The sequence below is a fragment of the Lontra canadensis genome, unplaced genomic scaffold (genome assembly GCF_010015895.1).
Source record: "Lontra canadensis isolate GAN:19392208 unplaced genomic scaffold, GSC_riverotter_1.0 scaffold368, whole genome shotgun sequence".
Taxonomy (NCBI): Eukaryota; Metazoa; Chordata; class Mammalia; order Carnivora; family Mustelidae; genus Lontra; species Lontra canadensis.
Genome location: NW_022631362.1, coordinates 1 through 18,939, shown reverse-complemented (window position 1 = coordinate 18,939; position 18,939 = coordinate 1). Strand labels below are relative to the sequence as shown.

Genomic DNA, 18,939 nt, shown 5'->3' with positions numbered 1-18,939 from the left:
GCACAAACAGGGGAAGCAGCAGAGGGAGAGGGAGAAGCAGGCTCCCTGCTGAACAAGAGCCCAATGTGGGGTGATCCCAGGACCCTGGGTCATGACCTGAGCTGAAGGCAGAAGCTTAACCCACTGAGCCACCCAGGCACCCCCTAAATAAATAAATCCTAAAAAAATATAAATAATGGTATTATTTTTTTAAGTAATCTCTACACCCCACATGGGGCTTGAACTCACGACCTCGAGATCAAGAGTCACACACCCCTCTGAGCCAGCCGGGCACCCGTGAGTTTTCCCTAAAATTTTACAACCAATTTTGAAAAAAATTACATTAAATTAAAATAATAAAGAAATAAAAACCAATTTTGGAGGCGATGTAGTTAAAGGTTTGTCGATTTGGTCGATCCTTTCAAAGAGCCAGCTTCTCGTCGCGTTCATTTTCTCGTCTCTATTTCATTCATGTCTGTTCTCTCTCACGTCCCTCCTTCTGCTTTAGGGTCGCTCCTTTCTTCTTTTCCCAGCGTCGTAGCATGGAAGCGTAAGCTGCCGAAGGGAGACCTTTCTTCTTCTTGAAGGAAGTCTTTCCAGCCACCAGGCTCCCTCAAGCGGTGCTCTGCCCGGCCAGGCGTCTGCAGGGCTGCGGCTCCATCCTGCTCACTTCAGACCAGGTCCCGCTCATCTCGGGATTTCTTCCAGTCACCGGGTGCACGGGAGTGGGGTGACATCCGATATCTGTAAGCTCCCCATCATTTCTGGCTTCACTCTGCTGCGAACACATAACATCCTTTGTGTGATCTCAGTCCTTGTTGCTGGACGAGTCCTGCTATTTCGGGGCCTGGGTCCCGTCTGGCCCGGCGAGCACCCCCCGCGCTTGGGGAGAAGACCCGCTGCTCCCCTCCGGGCCCCCGTGTCGCAGGGAGAGAGCTGTCACTCACAGGAGTGGTCCCCCCAGGGAGAGCTGGGGCCCACGGCCACGTGAGCGAGAGAGTGAGGCACCGGGGAAGGGACCCCTCAGGCCCCGCGGGCCTTCAGGTGACCACAGCCCCGGCCCCCAGCTTTCCTCCAACCTCAGGGTGACCCTGTGCCAGAACCACAAACCCGACCACTCCGGACATCTTGCCCACTGACAAGGGAGAGATGGTAAGTGTCGCCATAAGCCACTACGTGTGGGGGGTGACCTAGGGGACACGAGACAACTCACAGTTACCCACGCGTCTGGGGGCTTTCCGGAGAGCCAGGCTGCATGGACGGCGGCGCTGCTGGGGGAAGCTCCATCTTTCCTGAGGAAAGAAAGTGGAAACCACGGGTTAATAATTCTTCTCTTGTTTAAGATTTTCTTTTCTTTCTTATTATTTTTCCCAACGTGGGGCTTGAACTCACAACCTGAAATCAAGAGTCACGTGTTCTACTGACTGAGCTGGCCGGGCACCCGGTTAACTCTTTTCTTGTTAAAGCTACTAGAGTCAAAGGCATGCACTTTGTAATGTCGACTTTACGGGCCTGAGGATGAGGAAAACGGGGTAGAAGGCTCCCCCTCCAAGTGGGGAATCCATTGGAAATTCTGGTTTTCTAACGCCCCAAACTACCTGTGCCTGGTGAAAGAAGCCACTGGGGACCCTGAGAGTCAGCATTCGGCCCCGTCGTTCAGGAGAGCAGGACTAAATGAGACATCGAACTGAGGTGCCCTCCACTGGGTCACAGGTGTCCCACAACTTTTTTTTAAGATCTTTTATTTATTTGTTTGACAGAGAGAGAGAGAGAGAGAGCAAGAGAGGGAACACAAGCAGGGGGAGTGGGAGAGAGAGAAGCAGACTCTCCACTGAGCAGGGAGCCCGATGTGGGATTTGTTTGTTTGTTTGTTTGTTTTTTAAGATTTTTTTTTATTATTCATTTATTTGATAGACCACAAGTAGGCAGAGAGGCAGGCAGAGAGAGAGAGAGAGAGAGAGGAAGCAGGCTCCCCGCCGAGCAGAGAGCCAGACGTGGGCCTCGATCCTGGGACCCTGAGATCATGACCTGAGCCGAAGACAGAGGCTTAACCCACTGAGCCACCCAGGCGCCCCCGATGTGGGATTTGATCCCAGCACCCTGGGATTGTGACCTGAGCCAAAGCCAGACACTTAACAACTGAGCCACCCAGGCATCCCCCCTTTATTTTTTTTTAAGATTATTTATTGGGGCATCCGGGGGCTCAGTCAGTTAAGCAGCTCCCGTGGCTCAGGTCTTGATCCCGGAGTTGGGAGATCAAGCCCAGCATAAGGCTCCCGCTCAGTGGGGAGTCTGCTTCTCCCTCTGCCCCTTCCCCCGGCTCCTTCTCTCTCACTCACTATTCCTCTCGCAAATAAATAATCTTTTTTTAAAAGACTATATGACAGAGAGAGAGACCACGAGCAGGAGGAGCAGCAGGCAGAGGGAGAAACAAGCTCTCCGCTAAACAGGGTGCCTGACGCGGGGCTCGATCCCAGGACCCAGGATCCTGACCTGAGCCGAGGGCTGATGCTTAACGACTGAGCCACCCAGTACCCCCCACGACTTCTATTTCTTACTGATGCCAAACACTCCTTTCTCCCAGAAACCACCTTTTTTTTTTTTTTTGAGCAGAAGCCATATTTCTTTTGGTTGTTTTATACAACTTGGATTCATTTTTCTATTTTCTAAGATGTGGCCCTTATTGTTCTCATGAATTAATATGAAACAAAAATGCTTTCTAATGACTTGTTTTCTATCCTGTTTATGTGACGGGAACCCACTTTCAGTTCAATAAAATTAGTTCTTGGCAAAACCTTACGAGTGTGCGTGTGTATGCATGTGTGTGTGTATGTGTGTGCATGTGCACGTGTGTGCGTGCGCACGTGTGTGTGCAAGCCTGTGTGCGTGCATGCACGGGTGTGCGTACACACAAACACTGGCATGCTCTTCTGGAGTAGTCTCTGTTTTTTCATCTGATTTTCAAGAGACTGATCTGTGACCAGTTAAGACCTCTTAGGATAAGGGAAAGGAGAAGATATGAATGAGAAGGGGAGTTGCTCTGAGAACGGGATGGATCTAGGGGTGCTTTCAAGTTCTGGAGAAGGCTCCAGCAGACAGGAGAGGTAGAAAACTCTGGAAAGGTAGAAAGGCCAGGGCACAAAGCTCCTCAGACAGTGCCTGTCCTCTGAGGTGTCCGCACCATGGGCTGGGAGGGCCTCGAGCCCCACCGCTCTTGTGTCTGCCCGCTCTGACCGCCAGCCCCATCTGCACCTGGGTCCGCCTGCGGGGCCACGCTGGGAAGCCGCTCCCGCTGCCTCAGGGCCTCCAGGCCCGCCAGGTCGGGCGGGTGGCAGTGGCTGCGCATCACAGTCACCAGCTGACCCTGCGTGATGGCCCGGCTGCGGCAGCCCAGCCGGGCCTGGTCCCGGCACATCCAGTAGACCTTCTCTCCCGCCGCCTTCTCCTTCCTGTAGAGGAAGGACTCGTACACCAGGAACCTGCCTCCGAGGGACGTCCTCAGGAACTCCAGAGGCTGGAGGGCTCCTGGAAAGAATGTGGCAACGTGAACGGGGCAGCTCGGAAGCAGGCTGCAGAGCCCCCGCTCTGGGGCCCGAGGGCTGCGGCTCCAGCGGCCAGCCCAGGGCCTGCAGCCCTGACACCCTGGAGGACAGACTGGCCGTCTCCTTCTCAGGGCTGGGGGGCTACCTGGGAGGCTGGCCCTGCGTCCCTGCACACCCCTCCTGACCCGCCTGGGACCCCACACCTGCTGGCAAGCACCCCACTCAAAGGTTGGGCTAGAGCATTCAGCGGGGCCCATGGCTAGCTGGGACCACGCACCAGGAGCCTCCTGGCTCCGTGTCCCCTCTCCCCGCGGCCAGGTGGCAACTGATCAACTCTCTCTTGAGGCTCTTAAGACCCTGAATTGAAAGGTCCTGCAATGCTGGGGTCTGGGGGGCTCGAGAGAACTGGGTGGGGAAGTGGGAAAAATAGACCCGAGAGGGAAGACAGAATGTCCCTGAGGTCCAGGCTCATTGCCCCATAAGTGGGTGCTGGGCACTTCCTGTCCTGTAGCAGATCACGCCCCCTGCTCCCTTCCCTCCAGCTGAGTGGGTTTCTCTCTGCTGCCAGCCAGTCCCACACCAGCACCAGCCTCAAGGATGGAGCCCATACGCAGCCCTGCCTTTAGGGAGCTCCCGCTGTGGGCAGACCACCAAATGTGGGTGGCTAGACCCCACCAGGCCCAGGGCCAAGGACAGAAGGTCCCAGCAGAGAGAGCGGGGCCCAGCACCTGCCACACTCTGTACCAGCTCACCCGCACCTGAGCCTTCCCTCTGCGCCGGGCTGGGGATCTGCTCCCGCTGCCTCAGGGCCTCCAGGCCCCCCAGGTCGGGCGGGTGACAGTGTCTGCGCATCACCATCACCCGCTGGCCCTGCGTGATGGCCCGGCTGCGACAGCCCATGCGGGCCTGGTCCCGGCACGTCCAGTAGACCTTCTCCCCAGCCGCCTTCTCCCGCCGGTACAGGAAGGACTCGTACACCAGGAAGCTGCCGCCCAGAGGGGTCCTCAGGAACTCAGGGCCTCCTGGGGAGAAACGGGACAGGTGCGGGGGAGAACTGGGATCCAGGTCTTGGAGTTCAGTAGGGAGGCGATGGGAGCCCCTGTTCTCAAATCAAGAGCAGCATAGCTCCTGGACGGAGCAGCTCACGGAGGGCCCTGCCCAGACAGAGCAGGGCTGAGGTGAGGAGGGGAGGGTTGGGAGGGGAGGGGAGAGCAACTGGAGAGGGCTGAATCCACTTCCAGAGTTTTCCCCTAAGGACGGGACGCTGCTTGCTGGAGCACACGGGAGGGCTGAGGGAAAGGTGGCCGTCTGGGTCTCCTGCTTGTCACCAAGGCCCTGGCCACAATCTGTCCTACCTGGGCTCCCCCGCTGAGCCGCACCGGGGCGTTTCTCCCGCTGCCTCAGGGCCTCCAGGCCCCCCAGGTCGGGCGGGTGGCAGTGGCCACGCATCACGGTCACCCGCCGGCCCTGGGTGATGGCCCGACTGCGGCAGCCCATGCGGGCCTGGTCCCGGCACGTCCAGTAGACCTTCTGCCCCGCTGCCTTCTCCCGCCGGTACAGGAAGGACTCGTACACCAGGAAGCTGCCGCCCAGAGGGGTCCTCAGGAACTCAGGGCCTCCTGGGGAGAAACAGGACAGGTGCGGTGGAGGGGAGGGAAGTGGCAATTCAGGGTCTTGGGGTCCCCTCCTACCTCCCTGGACCTGAGGAAGCAAGACCCGAGGGGGCTCTGGGCCAGCAGTGTGAAGGGCTCACCTGGGTCCTCATCCTGGTCCTCGGCAGGGGATCCCTGCGGGTCCTGGGGCTGGGCCGGAAGGACTTTTGTGCGCTTCCTGGGCCGGGCTCTGGTGACAGTCAGGGTCCCAGGCCCCCTGTGGGAGAGCAGGCTGTCCACGCCTCGGAACAGCTTGTCCACTTGGCCCCCAGGTCCCCCAGGCCGGGCCTGCAGTGTCTCAATGGCCTTCTCCTGCTGTCGCCGGGCCTCCAGGCCCTCCACATCGGGCGGGTGGCAGTGGCCCCGCATGACGGTCACCCGCTGGCCCTGGGTGATGGCCCGGCTGCGGCAGCTGTGAAGCGCATGGTCCCGGCACGTCCAGTAGACCTTGTCCCCCACGGCCTTCTCCCGCTTGTAGAGGAAGGACTGGTGCACCAGGAAGCTGCCACCATAGCACGTCCTCAGGAACTCCAGGGGCCGGGCTTCTCCTGGGGGAGGAAGCCGGCGCAGTCACGGCAGGCGGAGGAGAGGAGTCTGGGGCAGCGTGGGGGGCCAAGCATTTTTTCCCTTGATGCGGACGCCAATTGTGGCTTCCCCTGAGCTGGGCGTGCATGGGCCCCTTGGGCATTCCCCAGACCCCCCCCCACGCCCCCAGGGAGCCAGGGAGAAGGTGTAGGTCCTCTCTGGGAGGTTAGTGGGGAGGCCCCAGCTCAGGGTGGTTACACCTCATGGTGTAACACTCCTGTTCATACTCTTTTTAAGGTTTGCTTGAAACTTTTATCTAAGTTTTTTAAGATTTTATTTATTTGGGGCGCCTGGGTGGCTCAGTGGGTTAAGCCTCTGCCTTCAGCTCAGGTCATGATCTCAGGGTCCTGGGATCGAGCCCCACATCTGGCTCTCTGCTCAGTGGGGAGCCTGCTTCCCCCTCTCTCTCTGCCTCTCTGTTACTTTTGATCTCTGTCTCTTTGTCAAATAAATAAATAAAATATTTTTTAAAAATAGACAGTAAAAAACACATGTTCCCCGCCTCCCCCCACCCCGCCCCTTCCCCTGCTCTAGTACCCAGCACAGCAACAGCCCTAAGTCCTTAAACCCTCACATCTGGATCAGGAGGGAGACAACCCTTGGGACAAGCCCACCTCCCCTTTGCTGGTAATAAAAGCCACCAAGGCTACCGTGCACTAGGCGCTACCACACGTGGGACTGGCGCTGATTGCTTCCAGCCTGTCAAGCATCTCATCCACCTTGCCCGGAGCAATCCCCCAACCCGGACAGCCCCCGAAACCCCAGAGCTTCAGCACCTGTGCTGAACCCTGGGGGGTGGGGGGCTGTGACCTGAACCTGGTCCAGAGCTCTCCCCTAGGCTGACCTCCCCTAATGCCTTGGGCCACCAGGACCGCCTCACTCTGTTCAAACTCACGTTTCTGGGCCTCGCACCAGACCCTGCTGCATCACAAAGTTCCAGAAGGACTTGGGCCCCCTGGTTCTGGAGCACTAGTTCTGTCCCCCAGGTTCGATGATTTCTGGGACATGTTTCTATCTTTCGGCCATGCTGACTTAGAGTGCATTACAAACCACGGAGGACCCCACGTTTCCTTCTGGGCACAGGTAAGGACCCCCGGGTTCTTGCCTGCCCCAGAGTGGAGGCCAGGCATGGGGCACTCACCGATCCCCAGCGTCGGGCGTTTTTTGGGGGGCAAGCTCAGCAGCGACACAGCTCGCGGCCCCTCCTCTTCTGCAGCTGGCTTGCTCAGCACCAACCCAGGGGTGGGCTTTGGCTCCTCAGGGCACAGCCACGGGCCCAACCCTTCCAGCGGCTCCTCTGGTCGGCCGCCAGGGCCATCTGGACCCCCCAAGCCTTCAGGCAGGGCTGGGCCGGGCAGCTTCTGTCTCCGGCGCCGCGCCTCCAGGCCCTCCTCATCGGGCGGGTGGCAGTGGCCCCGCATCACCGTGGCCCTCGGGCCTCGGGTGATGGCCCGGCCTCGGCAGCCCAGCTCCCAGTGCTCACGGCATTTCCAGTACACCTTGTCCCCCACTGCCTTCTCCTGCTTATACAGGAAGCACTCGAGCACCAGGAGGCGGCCCCCGAAAGGGGTCCTCAGGAACTCCAGGGGCTTGGGGGCTGTGGAGGAAAAGAGAGGGCTGGGTTGGCTGGAACTGAGCAAGTGATGAGTCCAAGGGCATGGATGGGAGAGCGGGGGTATGTGCTGGGACGATGCCCTGAGATCATCACACCAGCCAGACACAGAGTCCTGGTTAGAGACGAGGATGCTTGGCTCCAAGCAGAGATGGGACCCCAAGGCCACCCCCTAGAAAGGGGTCCACAGGGCCTATGTCTGAGTGCGCAGGCCCACAAAGGGAGCTGGGCCAGGAGCAGGAGGCCTGGAACTCACCTGTGTCTGGCTTGTTGTGCTTCTGCTCAAAGGCCTGGGGGGTTGGCTGGACTGCCCCCACTTGCTCCTCCACTGGCAGGATCTGGGGGGTCCTGACCAGTGCATCAGGACCGGACATCTCCAGGGACAGGACACAGTACCCTCCTTCAGGCTGGGAGTCCACCCCATCCACGCTCTCGGTGGAGGCCGTCAGCAGGACCAGTTCGGAGAATTCTTGGGGCTTCGTGGGCGCTACAGGGACAACATCGGTGCCTGGCTCAGGGGACTCCGGGGACGGCTCCTGGCCAGCCTTCACACTCTCACCCTCCTGCTCGCTGGGCTCCGGCAGGGGCATTCTGGGATGATGACCCGTCCCTGCGGCCACGCTCAGGACCCAGCAGGTGGAGTTCACGTCCTCCTCCTCCTCCTCCCTGCTCAGGAACCTGGCAGTCCAGGGGGTCCGTCCTAAGGAAGGAGGCAAAATCCATCCGTGAGGCCCCCTTGGGCCTGGGGCTTAGGAAGATGGACGTGGGCCTGGGGCTCAGGAAGATGGAAGTGGGCTGGAGGTGGAGCCAGAGGGGGCTGAAAGGCTGGGGAGAGTCCTGCATGGAGCGGGGGCACCCCGGATAGGTGCCTGGGGAGAGTCCTGCATGGAGCTGGGGCACTCCAGGTAGGTGCTTCTGCTCCTCTGTGTCCTCTCAGGCAACTGCGGTCTGGTGACGTCCCCTCCCCAAATGCCACATTCCTGTCTGTAAAATGTGCCACAGACCAGGCTCTCCAGGGGCTCTTGGGGAGACTGAGGCACTGAGGACCATGAGCTTCCACAAATAGAGGCCCTTAGGTGCTGAGCACAGTGGGACGCATCTTCACAGGGTTTCCCATTTAATCTGGCCCCATGTTATAATAGTTGATCGTTCTTATTGATCCAGTGTACAGATGAGGACACTGAGGCACGCTAGGACAGCCAACACGGCCATGAAGTGCAGAGCCGGGAGTCAGGTCGAGGGGGTTTCAGAGCCTGACCTCTCACAGGACCTGGTTTACCTCGTCTGGGATGAAGGTAACTGGCCTTCCTGAGCACCAAGCCTCAGAGACCAGCACGCAGGTCACAGGCTCAGGTCCCGGACCCTCCCTGGATACCCAGTGTCCCACCTCCTGACACTGTGTCACAGGGAGACCGAGCCAGGCACCCGCGGGCGCTCTGCAGACCACAAAGGGGACGTCTGGCTCTGAGAGGCAGGACTCTTTGGACTCACAACCTGATCTGTCCCCCAGCCTGGGCCGGAGGCCCCGGACCACACAGCACTCAGGAGATGCCGGGACACCTGGAGGGCAGTGACCTTGTGCCTGAGCCGGGGCTGGCGCTGCCTCAGCTGGGAGGGGACGGGGCAGTAGAGGTGTGCAGAGAATCCACAGTCACTCCAGGACCCCTGGCTTCTGGGCTGGAGAAGCAGAAAGGATGTGTTACAGAGGTGGAGCTAGCCTGGAGACGGGACCCTGGGTACCAGTGTGGGTTGAACTTCCTTGCTTTCTTGAGGGACTGGTTGGTGGGTGAATGACTCGGTCTCCCCGACTCTCCTTAAGAAGAAGCAAGACTGCAGCCTCCCTGCACATTTCAGCTCCCCATTTGTGAGCTGTCACCCTCGTTTCCAGTGTCGCCATTCCTGCTCTGGAGTTCCTGGTTTGGGGCCCAGATTCAGCTCCCCAAAGCCTGGTCAGCCTAAGGGCAGGGCCCCAGTGCCCCACTAAGACAGAGCCAAGGCTGAGGGCTCAGAGGGGTGCCTCATCTCCACCCCCATCTCGCCATACACGCCTGCCCATCCCAGGGCAGTGGAGAAGCCCATCACGGGGGTTTGGGGTGGGAGGTGGTGGCGAGACTCAAGGAAATCTTCCAGGTCCCAGGCCACCTGATTGAGAATCCTGGCTGTGCTGGCCTCCCGCGTCATGCCCTGGACTTTCCAATGCTCGCTCCTCCCATGCCACCCTTCTTTGCCCTGCCCATCCCACCCCACACTGCAACGTGGTGGGGCTGGGACGCGTGGACCCCTGGAGACCGGCCCCAGCAGGACCCAGTGTGCGCGCAAAGATGCTCTGGGCAGAAAAGGGTGACAGCGGGAAGCCCCACCCCCGGACTGCCACGTACCCCTCGCGAATTGGCCTGACACGGGACCATCAGTCAGCAGCCCGCCCGGGCTGGGGGGCTCTGGCTCCCCTCGCGCTGTGGTCCCTGTGCTCCGGGTCCCATACCCCAGCCGGCTGGAGCTCATCTGCGTCCCAGCGGCCTCCAGCCTGCAGGACCAAGGGTGCAGGGGGCCGGCCCTCTCTTCTGCAGAGGCCTGGGACAACCCTGGCCAGGCGAAGCACTGTGGTCGCCGTCCACACAGCACACACACTCCTACAAGGCCCAGCCCCGGATCCCCGCCACGTGCAGGGCAAGAGGGGATGCTGTGGGGACCCCGAAACGCCATCGGCCTCAGACCATCAGATGCCAAAGGCTTGCCTCCTCCAAACCAGAGGGCATTGGCATGACTAAGAGCCCCCACATTCCACAGGAACAGGACCCGGAGTCATGGGTACCCCAGAGTCAGAAGATGGTGAGATCTCCTCAAATACAAGTTCTGCATAAAAGGCTTCTAACATGTACACCCCTCAAAGGATACGGAAGAAATTTCAGCACAACCAAAGGCGAACTCTGGCCACCCCCAACTCTCCCCACCTAAACCCCCACCATCTGCTGAAAAGCAGGGGTCTGGCAATGACCTTGAACTTGGATTGGTTTGATGATTACCATCCTCACCCACTAAGGGATCTCGGAATGTAGATCGTCTAATGACCACAATCCTCCCATCAAGTATGCAGGCCCCCCTCGCAATGTGGTCTTGAATCTGGACAGGCTCAAGCCCAGACGGGTCCCTCGCTCTGAGACTTGCTGAGTGTGGCGGAAGCAAGCTGGGGGCTTGGAAGTCCTCACCCTTAGGAGACGCCAGGTTAGGAAGCCGTGTGAGCGGCCATGTGCAGGGAAGAAGCACTGCTGGGCATCGAGGAAAAGCATCCTGCACTGTGCGGTCCAGCAGACCCCCCGCCTGTGCGATCCTGCACTGCGGCCATGGGAACAGCCCACCCACCTCATGGGATACCCATCAATAATAAACTTATCTTAAGCCAGTGAGATCAGGGTCATTTGTTACTCAGCAGTAACTGGTACTCTTGGAAGGTGACTGAACCTGGTAGGTTTTGGCTTTTTGATGGATGGAACAGAAAAGGTTGTGAGATGTACAGTATCAAAGTGCATTTGAACTTCAGGGGCCATGATAAAGAAACATTAAATCCCTCAGCTGATCACGCTTAATGGGCTGGTAATCCACCAAGAAGAACAAAAAAATTAAGTATGAAGGATGGCAATGAGAATTAATTACTTAAAAAGTCCATAACGGGGGTGCCTGGGTGGCTTAGTCAGTGAAATGTCTGCCATTGGCTCAGGTCATGATGCCAGGGTCCTGGGATCGAGCCCCACATCGGGCTCCCTGCTCAGCAGAGAGCCTGCTTCTCCCTGTCCCTCTGCCTGCTGCTCCCTCTGCTTGTGTTCTTTCTCTCTCAAATACATAAAATCTTAGAAAAAGAAAAGCAAAAAGTCCACAATGTAAAATAAGCCAGTCACAAAAAAACTAATGCATATGATTCCACTTCTGTAAAGTCCCTACACTAGTCAAATTCATGGCTGCAGAATCGGGGGGCCGCTGCAGGGGGAGGGGACGGGAAGCTGTTGTTTAGTGGGTGTGGTTTCAGTTTGGGATGATGACGACATTCTGGCAGTGGAGGGTGGCGATGGTGGCATGCCACTGTGAGAGTTAGAATGATTCAAGCTGTAAATTTTGGTGATATATGTTTTACCACATGCACACAAATCTGCAACAAACTACATGTGTAATGTTCCATTTACCTAACATCATTGGGGAATGAGGTTGTGCAGAAAAGGCAGATTTCAAACAAGCTGAAGTTCTCTCTCCAGGATGCAGACTTTAACCATTTTATCTGCTTCACAGTTTACCCTCTGAGGATGGATCTCTCCATAAGCTCTTACCACTCTTCACTATCTGGATGAAGGGGGCATACATATTTTCTCCTGACCAGGAAATAAACTGTCTCCCCCCAGTTCCCTTGGTACAGCTCCCCTCCCCTCAGGGGCCCCTTCTCCACCCTTCATGTCCTGATCTCTCTGGTCACCAACGCTCTCTGCCTCCACGTTCTTTGCACCGGGACTACCAAGGTTCTTCGGTCTCCTGTGTCCGAGAATAAGACCTAACCAAAGCCCCTCCTTCCCTCAACCATCCGACTTTGGAAGGCCGGCCCACACTCCTGCCTTCTCAGCCCAGCTGTCTGCAGGCTCCCCGCCAGCTCTGCGGACACCAACCACTCTCTCGTTCAGCGCCCCGTGCAGGGTTGGCACCAGCTGGGTCCATCTGTACACCACGATCTCCCTCGGAACCACCTGCGCAGGCCTATGTGTGGTCCGTCCATACGACAGAATAATATTTGGCCATAACCAGGAATCAAGTTCTGGCACGTGCCAGATGAATGCTGAGAACATCATGCTTAGTCAAAGAAGCTGGGCACAGGGCGCCTGGGGGGCTCAGCTGGTAAAGCGTCTGCCTTCAACTCAGGTCATGAGCTCCAGGTCCCAGGATCGAGTGAGGACTCTGCTTCTTCCTTTCCCTCTCTGCCTCTCCCCCCAGCTCGTGCTCTCTCTCTCTCTCTCTCACAAATGAATAAATAAAATCTTAAAAAAAAAAAAAAAGCAGCAGCCAGACACAAAAGATGGCATACTACATGACTCCGTTTATAGGACATGTTGAGAACAGGCAAATCCACCAAGATGGAACGTAGATGAGCGACTGCATAGGATTGGTGGCGGGGGGAGATTTGGAAGTGATGCTAAGGGGTGTGGGGCTTTTGGGGTAATGAAACTGATTGTGAATCAGTAAAACTGATTGTGGTGATGGTTGTTGGACTCCGTGGACACATGGAATACAGTAGTTATACACTCTCGACAGGGGAATTGTATGCATGTAAATCAGATCTCAATAAATCTGCTTAGAAAATATCCTTATAGGGACTCAGGTCCCCAGGGTCACTAGGATGAAAAATAGTTTTCTTTTTCTTTCCTTTTTTTTTTTTTTTAAAGATTTTTAAAAAGTCATCTCTACACCCAGCGTGGGGCTCAAACTCACAACCCTGAGATCAAGAGTCACATGCTCCACTGACGGAGCCCATCAGGTGCCCCGAAAACCGGTCTTCTACACCCTAAGCAGGCCTTTCCCTACTGGGCTTGGTTTCCTCATCAAAGAAGAGGGATTGAATATTAGGAGATTGTGGAGGTTGCGAAAATTATATTGTAAAAACGATATAAAAATTTGTTTAAACTGTTAAGAACCGAATTCCTAGTCAACGTCCCATAATCCTACCCCTCAGACGCATAGCTCTGTCCATTTTTGGGTCAGAGCTCTGGACGGACATTTTGTTTTCCGTGACACTCACATCGCATCAACATGTCCTTTGCGATTTCGCCCCACTTTACGGTGGGAGGCCCCCACCTAGACCAGATGGAGCCCCAGCCCAGGATCAAATCATTACGTAAGGCAGGCTTGGAACCCGCGCCGGCGTGCGCCGAGAAGACCGGCAGCAATGCTCCCGGCGGCCGCAGGGTGGCGGTGCTGCTCCTTAGGGCCCGCGCACTGCGTCCTCGGCGAGAAAGAGCGGCCTCACACGACCGTTTCCAAAACAAGAACGTGGGAGTTCTTCCATGAAGCAAAAATAACCAAAGATTTCCCAAAATGTTTGTATTTACAAAACTTAATATTTAGGAAGCAGATGCAGTGAACAAAGTCTGCAAATACCATCTTTTCTAAGTTAAGGTTTTCCCAAAAACAAACCCAAGTACGCTTGGAGCCTCTCCCTCGGCCTCTGGAGGCTCTGCTCAGAGTTGTCGGTTACAGACTGATTTTATGTATTCATGGCCTCAAAAACAAAACAAAACAAAAAAATGGGGTGCCTGGGTGGCTCAGGTCATGATCCTGGGGTCCTGGGATCGAGCCCGGCATTGGGCTCCCTGCTCAGCGAGAGGCCTGCTTCTTCCTCTCCCCCTCCCCCTGCTTCTGTTCCCTCTCTCGCTGTGTCTCTATCAAATAAATAAATAAAATCTTTATTTTTATGTTTTTTAAAGATTTTATTTATTTATTTGACAGAGAGAGATCACAAGCAGGCAGAGAGCTAGGCAGAGAGAGAGGGGGAAGCAGGCTCCCCGCTGAGCAGAGAGCCCAATGAGGAGCTTGATCCCAGGACCCCAGGACCACCACCCAAGCGGAAGGCAGAGGCTTAACCCACTGAGCCACCCAGGCGCCCCAATAAATAAAATCTTTAAAACAAAAATAAAACCCCGAAGCCTTACATACCTAGGAAGAAATATCTCAAAATGTTAAAAGTAGGAAAAGCAGTCATTTACTTTCTCCTTCCATTTCTTTTTCTTGAAATTGTGGACAATGTGCATGAACTCGGCACCTGGGGAAACGGGAGACAAGCTCCATCTCCTCCCTCCGTCATTTGTCCGTTAACTCCGTAACTCTCCTGTGACAAGTCACATGAGAAATGAAAGGGTAATACAGATGACGGAACAGAGAAATGAGCAACACTTGAGGACATTAAAAATCCTTATTGTGGGACCCGCAGAGCCTCAAAGACACTCCCTCCGAGATATTTATTAACTACAAAGGGAAAGACAGTAACGACGGAGGGGAAATCCTGCGAACACCCCCGGTCACCAAGGCCGACTTCGTCGGTCATAAGACACATCAACACCATGACGTCCTTGATGAGATGCACCGAGGACACCCCACGTCTCTGGGATACTCCTGCCCCAAGTACACACGTCCACTTCAATCAGACAAGGCACATTGAGGGACAGCCCACAAAACAAGTGAGCAGAACACTTCAAAACCGGTTGCTGAGGTCATCAAGGACAAGGGCAGGGTGAGGACCTGTCACAGACTGGAGAGGGCTGAGGGGACCCAGCAGCTAAATGCCATATGGGATGGCAGGATGGAAAAAGGATGTTGGGGACAAGCTGGAGAAATCGGAGTCAGGTCAACAGTGTAGGCAAAGAGAACTGTACCATGTTGATACCCTAGCATCGGGTAAGAGGCTGACGATTGGGGGGACCAGGTGATGGGTATGTGGGAATTCTTCATACTACCTTTGCAATGCTTTTAAAGTCTAAAATTAGGGGCACCTGGGTGGCTCAGTGAGTAAGCCTCTGCCTTCGGCTCTGGTCATGATCTCAGGGTCCTGGGATCGAGCCCCACATTGGACTCTCTGCTCAGTGGGGAGCCTGCTTCCTCCTCTCTCTCTGCCTACTTGTGATCTCTCTCACTCCATCAAATAAATAAATAAATTTTTTTTAACGTCTAAAATTAACTCAAAAAACTCTTGAAAACCCAAGTGTCAAACTTACAGACGAAGTGGGAGTTGATGGAGAAAGTAAGTGACAGAGACCTCCTGAGTGTAGGGTGAGAGAGAGAGAGAGAGAGAGGGAGACACCCTCTGGCCCAGAGCCTCGCCGTCCAACCTGGGACCTGGGACCTGAGCCAGGAACAAAGCTCCTCTGGCACCAGCCCACACCTCCAGTCCGGTGACCCAGCAATCTTCTTACCAAGCGTCACCACCAGCCCCGCTCAATGTCTGGGGCCTTAAGTGAGCAGCGCAGGTGCACATGGCTAGCAAGAGCTAAGACTCCAGCCCAGGCCCAGCTGGTGTGGAGCTAACGGGGTGCCTCCCTGTGCCCTGGGCGGCTACAGTAAGACGTAAGAAGCACCTCTTGCTTCTCCCTCTTGCAGAGGAAGCAGATGCTCAGAGCTGCCTTCAGAGTAAGTCATCAGCTGCACCGATGAGGCCCTACAAACCGGCTGTTTCATGGTTCATCCCAGTGACTTCCGGCTGATCTGGCCCGTGGGAGGCGCAGTGGGACACTGGAGGCTGGGGCGAGGAGGGTGTTCCAGAAGCCACCTGCCTGCCGTGGAGCTCGGCCTGGCTGTGCTGGCAGCGTGGAGCCCCTGCCATGCTCGGGCTCGCTCGTCATTTCCTGTTTGGCCTCCCAACTCCTCCACCACCAGGGACCACAAAGAAATCCCCAGTGGAAATCTTACAGCGAGGGTGCCTGGGTGGCTCAGTGAGTTAAGCCTCTGCCTTCGGCTCAGGTCATGATCTCAGGGTCCTGGGATTGAGCCCCGCATCAGGCTCCCTGCTCAGCGGGAAGCCTGCTTCTCCCTCTCCCACTCCCTCTGCTTGTGCTCCCTCTCTCGCTGTCTCTCTGTCAAATGAGTAAATAAAATCTTTAGAGGAAAAAAAAAAAAGAAATCTTACAGTAGTTTCTGTTTTCCCAGCTGGACAGGATAGTGATGACAGTATTTTCTATTTACCAGACACAAGGACGTGGCTGCCACTAGCCGGGAGGGGCTCTGCACTCACTACCACAATTTATCTTCCAAATAAGCCCCTCAGTTAGAGTCCACTATTTTGTCGTGTCCCAGCGGAGGAACCAAGGCTGAATCCTCGGTTCCTGTGACCCAGAACAGGCCGATAAAGACAGTCCTCATTCGAGATGCCTGTGTCCGCCTTCAGGGCCTCAACTCGTAAATCAGTAAAAATGGTTCTTTTCACACTAAGGATTCTGACCTAGGTATCAGTGCAGTGGGTTCAGACTGGTGGTTGTCGGTCAAGGTGATTTGCTTCCCAGGTAACACCTGACAATGTCCAGAGACATTTTTGGTTCTCACCACTGGGAGGCAGAGCGTGCTACCAGCATCTATCGGGCCGGGTCAAGGATGCCGCCCGACATCCTACAGTGCCCAGGGTGGCTTCTCCAACACCCCCTAAAGAAGCATCTGGTCCAAAATGCCAACCAAGCCAAGGCTGAGAAAGCCTACTTGAGATCAGTGTTTAAAAAATGAAATAAAATTTAAAAAATGAAACAGAAGAGAAAGAGTGAATCCATACAATGAGCTAAGTAGAGTTTTCATGCAAGTTTTATTATAATTAGTTGTATGTGTAATTCTGGCCTTTCTAAGAATTCCCCGGGGCCCTTGATAAAAATACAAATGCTTGGATTTCCATCTGAAATTCGGACAGAGGATCTGGAGAGGGATTCAAGAATCTGGATTTTTAGCAAGCACCCCATGAGGCTCTGGGAGACCACGGACTGTGCTTTGAGAAACACTTGAGGAGAGGCCCTGGAGAAACGTGTCAGTCACTAAGTGAAGTGCCTAAGAAGGATTTAAAGGGTTTTCTTTTTGTGTGTGTGCCAGGCCCCACAGGAAGTATTTTATATATGTGATCTCACTTAATCTGTCCCACTGTACATGCTCCCTCATTAATGTGTTAAATAAAATCATAACACCTGTTTATTTTGTATCAGCAGGAGACTTATGATTTCATCTTTTCTGAGACGATCCTGTAACATTTTTTTTAAAAGATTTTATTTATTTATTTGACAAACAGAGATCACAAGCAGGCAGAGAGGCAGGCAGAGAGAGGGGGGAAGCAGGCTCCCCGCTGAGCAGAGAGCCCGATGCGGGGCTCGATCCCAGGACCCTGAGATCATGACCTGAGCCGAAGGCAGAGGCTTAACCCACTGAGCCACCGAGGTACCCCGTGACGAGTATTTTAAATTGGGCAGATGTACACGGAAGGTTCGAGAGCCTTGCGGTTTGCCTCATCCCTCTCTTCTCTTCTCCCCTCCCCCAGGATTGAGACACAGAGCAATTCTGAGCCCACATTCAACTGCCCACTGATACTGCTTTCCTGCGTGCGGTCCTAAAGGGCTCAGTGTCAACCTGACACACCTAAGAGACCCACAGGATTCCAGACTGCTGGGAGCCTCTCAGGTGAGAGCTCATCCCTAAGGTCCTAAACGTCTGAGCCTCACTCAGCAGCTGACAGTGGATCAACAGAATTACCTTCAGGCACAGAGATCGAGACCCGCCATCCCCATCCGCCAGTACTCCGGTCCTTACGGCTGAGGCTGACTTGCTTGGTGCGACACCTGGGGCAAATTCCATCAATCCTCTGGACTGATTTTACCTGTGAAACAGGAAAAGTGGCGAATGAGATGCTGTATGTGAAAAGTTTCCATAAACTGTAAATCATCACGCAAGGAGTTCTTTGTTGGGCCCAGGGGTCTTGATGTTTGAAAAAGCTCCTGGGGGACTCCAGCTGCTCTCCCCCTCCCACGTGCGCTATCGAGCTATGAGGGGTAGAGGCGTGCACTCACTGACTGGTGAACTTCCTATGAAATACGCGTGTTCTCCGTGTGTGTGTACACAGAGGTATCGCTCCTGGGAGGTGATGAAGGTGGCAGAGACCCCTGCCCCCCACACCCCCCCCCCAGCGATTCGGAATCAGGGCTCTAAAGCAGGGCTTCTCAACCTCAGCACCACTGGCATCTGGGGGGAGGGGGCTGTTCTGTGCAATGAGGGATGTTTAGCAGCATTTCCGGCCTCTGCCTGCTGGATGCAGCACACCCAGCCCAACAATGCCATTGCTGTATGTCCCCTGGGAACCCCACTCCTGAGTACCTGAGAGATGCACAGGGCACAGAAAGGAGGATTCTGGCTCCAGGTCCTTCCAGCCCCAAGTCCTTCAGTCACCAGATCAGAATCTTAGCTTTTTTTTTCTGTTTTTTGTTTTGTTTTGTTTTTTGTTTTTTAACTAATCTCTATGCCTGATGTGGGGTTCGAACTCACAACCTGGAGATCAAGAGTCCCCTGCCTTACCCACCGAACCAGCCAGCACCCCAGAATCTTAGCTATTTTTTTACTCCTTCCTCGCCAGGCCTCATGGGTCCTCAAATCTCATTCTCTGTACCTGGTCACACCACCTTCCCGTGGCCTTCCCACGGAACCACTCCAGGGCTTTGGACCTCACCTACTCCTCCGTGGCCTTCCCATCCAGCATCCAGACTGGCTAATTCTCCCTACGCAGTGCCAACCGGTTAATCTTCCTAAAGCTGAACTTCAATTATTTCTCTCTCCGGTAAAAATCGTCTCCTTCTCCCTTATAAACACTCCCTGCTCCAGCCCCAAGCTCACACACTCTCTTCTCCCAGTCCGACTAGAAGCCTTTGGAAGAGGAACAAGATAAACCTGATGGCATCAAACCAAAAAATTCAAATCCAGTCCTCGAAGTGATTTTTGGCCCTAAGAAGCAGAAATGCCAAAGTATTAAAAATATACCTTTTTTTGGGGGGGGTGTTGAAGGTTACCATGATTATCTGATTATTGGAACTCA

The 18,939-nt window shown here is 55.1% G+C and overlaps 1 protein-coding gene across 1 annotated transcript; it reads right to left on the bottom strand.

Moving 5' to 3' along the window:
• Nucleotides 1–351: 351 nt before the first annotated feature.
• Nucleotides 352–17,678, bottom strand: LOC116862897 (FLYWCH-type zinc finger-containing protein 1-like). The gene is made up of 9 exons (XM_032850343.1): nt 17,667–17,678; nt 7,627–8,070; nt 6,900–7,355; nt 5,275–5,721; nt 4,877–5,140; nt 4,280–4,543; nt 3,232–3,504; nt 1,193–1,271; nt 352–757 (listed from the first exon to the last, which is right to left on the bottom strand). Exons 2-8 carry the CDS (start codon nt 7,958–7,960, stop codon nt 1,195–1,197), a joined length of 2,115 nt encoding a protein of 704 aa, XP_032706234.1. The 5' UTR covers nt 7,961–8,070; nt 17,667–17,678; the 3' UTR covers nt 352–757; nt 1,193–1,194.
• Nucleotides 17,679–18,939: the final 1,261 nt, after the last annotated feature.

Bases quoted from the DNA above. Each gene is read 5' to 3' on its own strand.
- LOC116862897 (XM_032850343.1), bottom strand. From the start codon at position 7,960: ATGCCCCTGCCGGAGCCCAGCGAGCAGGAGGGTGAGAGTGTGAAGGCT. The intron at 5,141-5,274 runs GTGAGCCCTTCA...GTTTCTCCCCAG, and splicing joins GGACCAGGATGAGGACCCAG to GAGGCCCTGAGTTCCTGAGG. The intron at 4,544-4,876 runs GTAGGACAGATT...GTTTCTCCCCAG, and splicing joins GGCTCAGCGGGGGAGCCCAG to GAGGCCCTGAGTTCCTGAGG.